At 44.7% G+C, this 12,078-nt stretch overlaps 2 protein-coding genes across 4 annotated transcripts in view; both read right to left on the bottom strand.

Annotated features, from left to right (window-relative positions):
- Positions 1-2,575, bottom strand: part of pkig (protein kinase (cAMP-dependent, catalytic) inhibitor gamma) — a 36,979-nt gene extending 34,404 nt beyond the window's left edge. For both annotated transcript variants that reach the window (XM_083656697.1, XM_083656702.1), the window contains exon 1: positions 2,375-2,575. The gene's annotated coding sequence lies outside the window, so the exon portion shown is untranslated. The remainder of the gene's footprint in view (positions 1-2,374) is intronic.
- A 2,065-nt stretch (positions 2,576-4,640) lies between these two features.
- Positions 4,641-10,685, bottom strand: ttpal (tocopherol (alpha) transfer protein-like). 2 transcript variants are annotated; one of them, XM_083656640.1, is made up of 6 exons: positions 10,675-10,685; positions 10,018-10,244; positions 9,591-9,834; positions 8,537-8,730; positions 7,951-8,061; positions 4,641-7,523 (listed from the first exon to the last, which is right to left on the bottom strand). In XM_083656640.1, exons 2-6 carry the CDS (start codon positions 10,225-10,227, stop codon positions 7,239-7,241), a joined length of 1,044 nt encoding a protein of 347 aa, XP_083512766.1. In that variant the 5' UTR covers positions 10,228-10,244; positions 10,675-10,685; the 3' UTR covers positions 4,641-7,238. The 2 variants fall into 2 exon arrangements, with proteins under 2 accessions (XP_083512766.1, XP_083512765.1); XM_083656639.1 differs by lacking the exon at positions 10,675-10,685 and adding an exon at positions 10,562-10,657.
- Positions 10,686-12,078: the final 1,393 nt, after the last annotated feature.

Genomic DNA, 12,078 nt, shown 5'->3' with positions numbered 1-12,078 from the left:
TATACTCCTACAAGACTATACTCCTACAAGACAATACTCCTACAAAAATATACTCCTACAAGACTATTCTCCTACAAGACAATACTCCTACAAAAATATACTCCTACAAGACTATACTCCTACATGACTATACTCCTACAAAAATATACTCCTACAAGACTCTACTCCTACAAGACTATACTCCTACAAGACAATACTCCTACAAAAATATACTCCTACAAGACTATTATCCTACAAGACAATACTCCTACATGACTGTACTCCTACAAGACAATACTCCTACAAAAATATACTCCTACAGGACTATACTCATACTAGGGATGTTCATTTTGAAAATTTTCCAAAATCGATAATCGGTGAGAATTAACGATCAATTATCGATTATCGATTTTATTAATACTTAGAAAATTTTCAATATTTTCAATATATATATATTTTTTTTTTAACAAAATGAATGCCTATGGCAGAAAATACGAAAGACAACGTGTTCTCCTCAATGAACTCTTTATTTCAATGTGTCTCCTCTCCAACACTGCTGTCCCCGGCGCATGCCGGTGTGAATTTCTCATGTTTAAAACAGTTTTGTTGGCACAAAGGCCCGTGCCCAGCCAGAAAACTAGAGACTATATGAAGCTCCACCTCACGTTAGTCGGCTGTGCAATGGAGTGGGGCGAGGAGGAACGAATTCCACCCAAACCTAGTAAAAAAAAAAAAAAAAAAAAAAATTTTTTTTTTTTTTTTAATAATTAAAAAATCGATCCAAATGCCACAGGATCGATTCCAATCCTTAACGATCGATTATCGATTTTCGATAATTGATGAACATCCCTAACTCATACATGACTATACTCCTACAAAAATATACTCCTACACGATACTCCTACACAAATATACTCCTACAAGACTATACTCCTACATGACTATACTCCTACAAAAATATAATCCTACATGGCTATAATCTGTCTCCTACATGACTATACTCTGACAAGACTATACTCCTACATTACTGTACTCCTACAAGACTATACTCCTACAAGGCAATACTCCTATGATACTATACTCCTACAAGACTATACTCCTACAAGACTATACTCCTACAAGACTATACTCCTACAAGACTATACTCCTACAAGACTATACTCCTACAAGACTATGCTTCTACAAGACTATACTCCTACAAGACTACTTGTACTACAATACTCCTCTCATCCAGAAAAAATCAAGAGTCGCGTGTTTCTTCAGTGCAGCCAGGTTCCTGCATGAAAAGCTGCAGTCGTCAGTCTATCTAGGTCTATAATCAGTTAGTAAATAACAGACAGAAAGTTAGTTGGTTAGAGGAGTGGTTCTCAAACTTTGTCAAGGTAACGACCCCTGAACTGACATGAATTAGACCACCGGCCCTCATTTATAAGAATAAGATTTTGTCCCAGGGTCCCCCATCTGATCAGAGTTTACACTTTGAGATATTTTATTACCCATGACCACAATAGGCATAGCCTACATTCTGTGTCATTGTGTTACATACGGGTGGAATAATTATAGTGAAAATAAATTATTCACCGTTTCGCTGGGGACCCCTGGCACCCCTGTAAGGACCCCTGGAGGTCCCCGGACCCCACTTTGACAACCACTTGGGTTAGTGAGAGAGAGAGAGAGAGAGAGAGAGAGAGGGATGGATGGAGAGAGAGAGAGAGGGAGAGAGGGATGGAGAGAGAGAGAGATGGAGAGAGAGAGTGAGAGATGGAGAGAGAGAGAGAGAGAGAGAGAGAGAGATGGAGAGAGAGAGGGGGGGGTTAGAGAGAGGTGCATAGAGAAAAACCCTGATTGATTGATAAGAGAGATGATGAGAGCCTCACTCGGTCAGTCAATACACTGAAGCCAGCTAATCTAGTCATGTGTAGGAAGGTCATGCATGCCAGTCAGTCCCACTAGTACAGCCTACGATCAGAAGAACGTTACACAGGCTAGCAACATGGACACAGCTAGGCAGGCATGCGCGACACATTCGCACAAACCAATATGAATTGTATGCGTAATATCTCACAGTAACATCATGCATTGCAACGAACCGAGGCAAAACGTTACGATAATGATGTGTGTGACGGTGTGTTTGCGGTGCAGAGGAGTAGTGTAACATTAGGCTATTATTGTCTGGCTGGAAAGATGCCTGTACAACATGTAACGCTACATACAGTAACGGGTAGGCTACTCCTCTCTTCGTGACTGTGCAGCAGCTCCCAACGGCTCGGTCGCTCCAGCAAAAACACCCTTTTCCGACGTGTAAAATAACACAAGAATGACAAGAATGCTGTCTTCTCCACCACGCACATTTCGCAATATCGCAACAACAAAGACCGCACCAGGCAGCACTAACCTTGATCCGATCGCCTCTGTGTGTATATCCACTTGTTACAACGGATCGGGAGCGTCACAGCATGAATCCCCCTCAGTTTAAGTTTCCCGACACTCGGGGCGAAAAAAGACGGGCGCTGAACTCGAGCGAAACGGGTGTAAAATATCAGGGTGAGTCTCTGCGAAAAGCCTGGCTGTTTTCTCTCCGGGGTCCCCGATCGGGCTAGTAACAATGAGGGAAGGTTGTCTTCAAACAGCTGTTTTCCAAAATGGAGTTAGCCGTGTCTCAGCCAATCAGAGCGCGGCTGTGGAGTCTCCCACTCCTCCCTCCAAGTGGGCTGGAGCCCAGGAGGAGAAGAGGATTTCTTTAGCTCACTGATCATCTTGGCACGGCTAATTTAATTTCCAGTCACTGTGTGTGCAGCCTGTTAGTTAGACACACATTCGACCAGACAGCCCCGTTTGAGAAAGATTTTGTCCCAGTTTAGCCTCACCTGGCTGGAAAAGATTTCTGCTGTTGATTTAGCATTGAATTGTCTCATGGGCACCTGGGCAGTGCAGTGGAGGACAAATCCATATGCAATTAGTTTATATTTAACTCACCGTTTATTCTAAGAGCTGATCTACCCTGTTAACTTAGGCTAGTAGGAATGTAAATGAGTGTACATCATAGTAAGTTATGTCTAACTCATGCATGTTGAATGAGGATAGCTTTCAGAAAAACTGAAATTCATTGTTTTCTGAAAATGTATGCTAATTGGGGCTTGTTTTTTTTAATTAAGATTGTTTTTTGCTTTTGCCATATGACGACTGGGGTCATAGTTGACCTACATTACAATAATAGTGGTGACTGGTGAGAGTGAAACCTATTTTCATTTGTAATTGAATTGGACTTTTGAGCCCTGGAGCAGGATGCTATAGCTCTGGAGCAGGAGGCTATATAGCTCTGGAGCAGGATGCTATATAGCTCTGGAGCAGGATGATGCTATAGCTCTGGAGCAGGATGCTATATAGCTCTGGAGCAGGATGCTATATAGCTCTGGAGCAGGAGGCAATATAGCTCTGGAGCAGGATGATGCTATAGCTCTGGAGCAGGATGCTATATAGCTCTGGAGCAGGAGGCTATATAGCTCTGGAGCAGGATGATGCTATATAGCTCTGGAGCAGGATGATGCTATATAGCTCTGGAGCAGGATGATGCTATATAGCTCTGGAGCAGGATGCTATATAGCTCTGGAGCAGGAGGCTATATAGCTCTGGAGCAGGATGCTATATAGCTCTGGAGCAGGAGGCTATATAGCTCTGGAGCAGGATGCTATATAGCTCTGGAGCAGGAGGCTATATAGCTCTGGAGCAGGAGGCTATATAGCTCTGGAGCAGGATGATGCTATATAGCTCTGGAGCAGGATGCTATATAGCTCTGGAGCAGGATGCTATATAGCTCTGGAGCAGGAGGCTATATAGCTCTGGAGCAGGATGCTATATAGCTCTGGAGCAGGATGCTATAGCTCTGGAGCAGGATGCTATATAGCTCTGGAGCAGGACGCTATATAGCTCTGGAACAGGATGCTATATAGCTCTGGAGCAGGATGCTATATAGCTCTGGAGCAGGAGGCTATATAGCTCTGGAGCAGGATGATGCTATATAGCTCTGCAGCAGGATGCTATATAGCTCTGGTAGATAGCTCTGGAGCAGGAGGCTATATAGCTCTGGAGCAGGATGCTATATAGCTCTGGAGCAGGATGCTATATAGCTCTGGAGCAGGAGGCTATATAGCTCTGGAGCAGGATGATGCTATATAGCTCTGGAGCAGGATGCTATATAGCTCTGGAGCAGGATGCTATATAGCTCTGGAGCAGGATGCTATATAGCTCTGGAGCAGGAGGCTATATAGCTCTGGAGCAGGATGCTATATAGCTCTGGAGCAGGATGCTATAGCTCTGGAGCAGGATACTATATAGCTCTGGAGCAGGATGCTATATAGCTCTGGAGCAGGATGATGCTATATAGCTCTGGAGCAGGAGGCTATATAGCTCTGGAGCAGGATGATGCTATATAGCTCTGGAGCAGGGTGTTGTATAGCTCTGGCCAGAGACATATCTGCTCTCACAAGGTGGATAAGAGCAATGGAACAAGGCTCATGACAACTACCAGTATAAAAACTGCAGACCAACAACATACAGCAATGTAAGACCCAATTCAAAATGATATCGGCCTAAGCGAAAGAGCAAAGTTGCTACAACACGCAGACTTCATTTTCCATTTTAAACTGAATTTATTGTCCTTACTAGCATCAATGAATGTTCTGCAAAATGATAATTTGTAATAACAGTTATGCGTAAAAAATGACAAAAACAGTTGTAACATTTGGAATGTAAACTAAGACACAAAACAAAACATCCAATGTTGTCTACTGCCAGATGAAAGCAGATGCAACATGATTGCACATTTCTAATCTCTAAATGGCCCTTTATAAAAAATAAAAATTGGCAAAGCGGACATCTATATGTCAATACTGAGTGTCATTGATGTTATGGCCCTGTGTTAAGACTGAGTGATGATGAGACACAGGCAAGTGGTTTCAACGTTGGCGTAAAATGCAAAAGAAAAAGCAGATGATCTGAATTTAGAAAAATAATCCTCTGTACTTTCAGTAGATTCAAGCTAGAGAGAAAGCATCAACTGAACAAAGGCCGTGAAACACAAGTTCAGAATTCAGCGTGAACATTTCAATCTGCCACCTTTTGACACAGTAATCAGCTATTTACTAGGGGTCGACCGATTATCGGTTTGGCCGATTATTATGGCCGATATTCAACATTTTGCCGATTATCTGTATCGGCATTTTCATTGGCTGTTTGCCGATATAATAATTCAATAAAAAAATGCGCTAATTTGCAGCTGCTGCGGCTGGAAGGAGCCTCTCCTACAGTACTGTACTTCCCTCTGTGTGATCTGGAGCAATGTCCCTCCCACAGCGCTATCTGATTGGTTACACATCGAGCAATAGCCTATCAGAGAGCTGCTCAGAGATGAAATCTGACACCTCAGTGCTCCAGCCTGCACAGAGGCAGGCCGTGTGGCCGTCTGAGCTGTGCTGCCTCTGTGGAGCGGACAGCGGACTTGACTAGTTGGCTGTTGCGACTGTGTGACAGTCACAGTGTTAAGGTAAAGCTGCAGATATTGCCATGCCGAAGTTGTACTAAAGTTAATATACATAATAATTACCTACGCTGACATTTCAAAAACACCACGATCTTATGAGCGATTCGTATGAAGCGCAGCCTCGCACAGTGCAAAGTGTGTGGAGATAGGTCTGTCTATAAGTGAGAGAGATGATTGTTGCAGTGATAACGATAAGATAACAGAGATTATTTGTGTACTGATAGCATATATCTTTGAGTAACGTTGGTGTCTGCTGTGCAAGTGCAACTCAAACTTATCACCGTCCACCGCTGTTGAAGAGGGCAAAATAGCCTAGTAACCTCACAAAGCAGTGCATGGGGCACTAGTTTTTAATTCCATAGTAGCGTGCGTGTCCACGGTGTAGCGTCGCTCTTTTTGAATCAAATGGCCATGGTTGTCAGTAGCGAAGCTGTTTTATTGATCCAGTCGCGCTTCGTGTCCGAAAAATACATTGGCAGGCAGGCATGTCTGGGCAAGCTGCAGCGGACTTTTTTTCTGCTCTCTCTGACTCTCTCTCTGCTTGGAACAAGGAACCGAATAAACTAGGACGAGACATTTCATCAGCGGACTCTAGAATGAAACAAGGAACCATCAGCGGATGCACGGATGAACGTGTTTGTTTCAGTATTCTCCTTTGAGAGCCTGGGGGTGAGGTTAGTGTCAGGTGTAAGCGGAGGGAAACCCTCTATTATTTTGTTACTGTAGTGAGTCGGTGTTAGTTTGTTAAAAGTATAAGTCCACAGCTTTATCTTGATAATGTGCCCAAGTCTCCACTAGATTGAACAAACACACACACACACACACACACACACACACACACACACACACACATACACTTTGATTCATATCAATATTAATAGAGTGAATATTTTCAAATAATATTGTAGTTGGATAAACTGAAGAAAATGAATTTCAACAACGGGTCGTGTTATTCTAAATTTTGACACCAAGATTTAAATTTTTACTGCAAACATATATCGGTTCCAAAATATCGGTTATCGGTGTCTTTCATTGCCGATAATCGATATCGATATCGGCCCTGAAAAACCCATATCGGTCGACCCCTACTATTTACAATTACAAACAAAGACGAGTGTACACTATGTATATATCTATTCTTATGCGAGACGAGCCCTGATGACAATGCACGTGAATATTGCTTTGGTACACACAAATTCAAGATGATTTATCAGACATCCCCGGGAAAATCTACTGATTTCTAAACAGATTAAGGCAATGTATAAGACGGGTAGATATACAAAATAGTGTTTGGACCTTTGAACAGTTGCAGGAGCGATCTAACCATGCAGAAAGAGCAGGAATGCCCTGTGTACAGTACAGCCTAATATGCACATACTGAACACATTGAAGAGATGAAAGCCTTTTTCAGACTTACTCCTCTGTGGAAAATATTAAATACGAGGAATAAATTCATCCAGGCCACCAATAGTGGATAAACATGCATCGGCTCGCAGACGAAGCTTCCTTGCCAGAGCCTGAAGCTGCCTTGGAACTATGACGGAGTGCTGGGCTATGTGTAAACTAGAGAGCACCATTTGTCTATTGTAGTGCTGCTACGTTTAGTAAAATAAATAATGTACAATATTGGCAACTTGCCCCGTAAAACTCTAAACACATGTTTCAAAAGAAACAGAAGATGTCCTCTCTCTCAGCGCTGGGGTCGTGTGTCTGCAGTGTGTCAGTAGCAGTAGTAGAGCTGAGAGCGCAGGCCCCTGAAGGAGTCGTCATCCTGCCCGCCGCTGGCCTGCTGCTCCCCTTCATACAGCATGGAGTCTGGCAGCACTGCGCCCTCTAGTGGATCCGGCTGGCAGAACTCCACGATGAACTCCTCCTCCGAGGCCAGCAGTGTCCTGGACCAGGCGGACATGTCCAGGTGGCCCGCCATGCCGCCGTACTCCTCGGGCAGGACGGAGCGGGGAATGTTGCGGTGCAGCGAGCGCAGGTCCGACCCGTGGAGGATGTACTGTGCGTGAAGACAAGCAGACACAACAGTGACGTCTCACCACCAGCGCCATTGTTCTTCTTACAAACACCAAGCAGTCCTCCTCGAGAGGTTCTGGAAAATATGTGGATTGCTCATCTGAATGTATTCAAAAGGAAAAGGAAAGTAAGGAAGGAAGTACTTGGCCAACACTTTGGCCAATTTACAAATCCATGAACCTCCTAGTCATAAAGAAGGACCTTATAATATAAAGATATATTGCCACATTAGCATCACCCAAGCCAAACTGTCCTGAAACATGTATTGGAGATGTGTCCACAGGCCAGATTCAAATCAACTAGTGCTTTTGTTTTGAGCATATAGGATTTGCATCAAACCGAGGCAAAGAACTCGAAGCAGTTCCTTTGTTGAACACAAAAGAGTCAGAGACAATACAAGGATCAGTTACCCTCTCTGCCATCTTCTCCTTAAGGAAAGGCTTGATTATAGCGAAGATTCCTTTGAAAATCCGGGGCTCGTTAATTATGTTGACAGCCTTGATTCTGATCGGGAAACCATCCTGTGGATCAGAGGAGAAAATTGTATTCAGGGCGGAATTGTTTTGTGTGCTGTGAATATAACACACAGACAGACAGACAGACAGACAGACAGACAGACACACAGACAGACACACAGACAGACAGACAGACAGACACGCACATAAATGCATAAAACTCTGTGTATATTTAGTAGGGATGGGCGGGAGTACTCGGGTACTCGAGTACTCGTTTGTAACGTCAGTACTCGAGTAACGTTTCAGCTGTTCGGGTACTCGCCCCACCCCCCACGTGGATCAGATATACACGACACAGATTGTACGCGATACAGCTAGGCACCATTGCGCCGCATCAGAGTAATGTTTGTCTTTCTCAGAACTAGATGAGAATGAGCAAAATAAAAGTCTTTTGTTTGTTAGATTTAAATAATTCTATTTAATTGACATATAAAAGGTGAATGGCCTATCCATCAGTACTCCACTGGTGATGATGTCTCACCTGGAGGATGCTCACAACCTTCTTGGCGAGGAACGGGCCTGGATTGGATGCTTGGGACATGCCCACCCCAGTGTAGTCGGCCAGGATGACGATGCCGTTCACCTGACTCTCCTCCGGCTGGATCAGCTTCTCCAGAGTCAGATAAATCGCTCTCACATTGTCAACAAACGGATAATCATTCGGTTTCCATTTCCCTGTAAGAAGGAGATGGTGTTGACTCATAGAATAATCAGTAACAGGCTATTGGTCATAGAGTTTGTACTTAGATTTACTGTCAAAGATGCAATGAGCTGGAGTTCTACTGAAAATGCCAAGGTCAGGCAAATTGTTATTCAAGAACGGCTTATTCATTAGAGGGACAGCTCCCCCTAAAATCCAAAATACTTATTTTCAACTCAGGCAACTAACACAAAATGATCTAGATCAGGGGTGCCCAACCTTTTTTGACCCAAGATCTACTTTTCAAGTAGCCAGCCTCCCGAGATCTACCAGTCCAGTTTCAACATCGCAAACGCACACACATCGTTTCCAGCCTGCAGTAACTAACCTCACAACACTTTCTCGTTGTCCCACAACCACTTGACATTAGGGCTATGAATCTTCACTGGCCTCACGATTCGATTCGATTACGATTCAGAGGGCTACGATTCGACTCGATTATGATTATCGATGCATCTTAAATCGATGCATCACTTTTTTTCCCCCAATACATGATTTATTTTTTCTCACTTTCTTTTTCTCACTGTGTGGCTACTTTTAAAATAAAAGTGCATTTGGAATTGCATTGTATTATGATCCATAATTAAAATAAACAACTGCATGTACTTCCATTATATTTTATTTGATTATTTAATTCTTCTTCTTCTTATTTTTTTTTAGATTTTTGACACCCCTCGCAATCGACCTGGGGTCAGACCGCGATCGACTGGTTGGGCACCCCTGATCTAGATGGATAAATAGCACTACAGGTGAGATAAAAATATGTCATTTGGAGTTTAGGGTGAGCTGTTCCTTTAGAAGCCAAAGCAGATCTGTCCCAGAAGCTGACACCCACCTGGCCGCAGACAGAGGATGTACCGGCCGTTGGGGTCGGGGTGCGGCAGCACCGTGAGGAAGCCCAGGTCCAGCACGTGTTTCACCGTGGACGGCTTGAGGTCTTGGAACACCTCGGGCCACGCCTTCCGCCCCCCGTGGTAATTGAGCAGCAGCTGCAGGGCGCGGTCGTAGTCGAACTTCCTGGCCCGCAGGAAGCGCAGCAGGAAGGCGTCATCCAGCCGGGTCCTGAGGTTGGGCTGGTCCTTCGGGGTCAGGTGGGAAAACAAGTTACGCTTCAGCTACTTCCAACCAGAGTGGCAAACACACAGTTAAATCCAGCTAAAACAGAGGGTGTTGACTAAATACTATTGACTACTACTAATAGCAATAATATTAAGGAGAGGTACATAGAAGAGGACATTTAGGCTCAATGTGGTTATAACAACCTTCAGGATCATGTCCCTCAGCGCTTGGACATCCCGAAGACGCCATTCTGGTTTCTCCTGGAGCTCCTCCCGCGCCTTGGCCACCAGCTCAGGGGTCAGAGTGCAGGAGTAGTTGGGCGGAGGCGGGCCGGGGAACCAGCTGAGTCCGGCAGGCGCTGATGGTTCCACCGGAGGAGACCTGAGATCGATGGACTCATGCTGATCGGCCATGGACTGACTGGGTGGCGCTGATGAGCAAGCAAGAAAGGAGTGGACAATCACAGATCATCAGGCTGGGGAAAACAGAAGAACACAGAAAGACTACACCTGGCAGGTCTCACACTGAAGGCTGCAATTCAAACAGAATTATTATCCCCTTGCATCAGGAATGTGGAAATTCCCTCACAGCAATGAAACACAGCAGGGCAAACACGTTCACTTCACTGGTATGTCTGATGCAGAACCTCAGCCCCCCTCGAACTGGCTATTAAACGTTAATATCAACTGACCCTGAACACAACCAACCGATGCGACAGTCTATCAAAATCAGTGAATGAATACCAACCAGAGTATGCGTGCAATAACCTTTTAGGAAAAATATAGACATGTATCAGAATCCATTGGAATGGGAAACGGACGCACACACAAAAACATAACAAACCAAAAATCACAACCAACCTGCCAGGAAAATCCTGTGACCGATCAATTCCGGGTAGAGAGAGATGATGCGCTCTGATTGGTCCATTTGTAGCATGTGATGCATCGCAGTCATTTGCTGTTTGGTAGGGTACGATGCTGCCTTCAGGCTGCAGTCGATTGTCGCAAAATGTAGACGTAGACGCATTTTTGCCAGATCCCCATCACCATTTAAACCTTTTTAATGAAGTACTCCCCTCTGGCCAACAAAATCAAACGCTGTCTGCTTAAACACTGGAGAGTCCTGCAAATTCATGGTATCTTCACTGAACCCCCCAGGAGTGCCTTCACACGCAACCATAATATCAGAGACAGGGTGGTCAAAACCACACAGTCTCCATTGACACACAACCCACCACTGACTCTCTGCCTCCCCCCGTTGGTCACAGCGTGCGCGATATTTTTTTCCCCATGATGGCGAAGGCTAGGCGACGGCATAACACGCCCCTCTCTGCCTCTGATTGGCTTAGCGTCCAAACACATTCGCTTGGCTATCCTGCATCTCTTTCTACAGTCTGTGGTCAGTCAGACATTAGACAGACAGCAGTTCCGCTTGCTAGCCTGCATGAAAAAGACACCACTGTGTGTTTATGTTTTTGAGCTTGAGTTTGAGTCATGACTTCTGGCTCGCCTGGCTGGGAAGCAGGCCGAGAGCAGCCGAATGCAGTCGAATGCAGTCAGCCAATCAGAGCCAGAGAGGGGCGGGTCATGCCTTCGCCTACTATAAGCACGTAATTACATTTGAATGCGATAGATGGCGGAAGTGTACAGGCGCACACAGCTGCATCACCACACGTGCTGCTCACCAACAGTCTCCCAGGTATGTAGTTAAGTTTGCTGTCAAACACAAATATATATATTTTTTCTTTTTTAAAAGGCAGAAGAAAGGAAATCGTTTGGTTTGGACCTGACCGCTACTACCGCTGCAGGATTCAGGCCGCAGGTTCGCTTCATTGTTTGATGCTTCTCGCGTGATGAATCCTGTAATAAACCGGCCGGGTTGTGCAAATAAGTTATGTCCAATTGCAGGACAAGGCCATTACCAGCCGTGTAGAAATATTAGCTTTGAAGTTGTGTGTGTGTGTGTGTGTGTGTGTGTGTGTGTGTGTGTGTGTGTGTGTGTGTGTGTGTGTGTGTGTGTGTGTGTGTGTGTGTGTGTGTGTGTGTGTGTGTGTGTGTGTGTGTGTGTGTGTGTGTGTGTGTGCGTGCGTGTGTGTGTGTGTCTGTGTGTGTCTGTGTGTGTCTGTGTGCGTGCGTGGAATCTGGAATCAGTGCTATCTATAATGACTTTATGACAGTTTATCAGTCTGAAGCAACATAGTGTTGCAGTATCATTGACCAAGCAGCACTGCCACGTTGGACCTTTTCATCTTGATTTTTTTTCCC

The sequence above is a fragment of the Poromitra crassiceps genome, assembly GCF_964638095.1.
Source record: "Poromitra crassiceps genome assembly, chromosome: 20".
NCBI lineage: Eukaryota > Metazoa > Chordata > Actinopteri > Beryciformes > Melamphaidae > Poromitra > Poromitra crassiceps.
The sequence above is the reverse complement of the archived record's forward strand: the minus strand, read 5'-3'. Positions and strand labels throughout refer to the sequence as shown.

Coding starts and splice junctions, on each gene's coding strand:
- ttpal (XM_083656640.1), bottom strand. CDS start 10,227: ATGGCCGATCAGCATGAGTCCATCGATCTCAGGTCTCCTCCGGTGGAA. Junction 9,835..10,017: donor TGAGGGACATGATCCTGAAG/GTTGTTATAACC, acceptor CTGACCCCGAAG/GACCAGCCCAACCTCAGGAC. Junction 8,731..9,590: donor CATCCTCTGTCTGCGGCCAG/GTGGGTGTCAGC, acceptor TCCTTCTTACAG/GGAAATGGAAACCGAATGAT.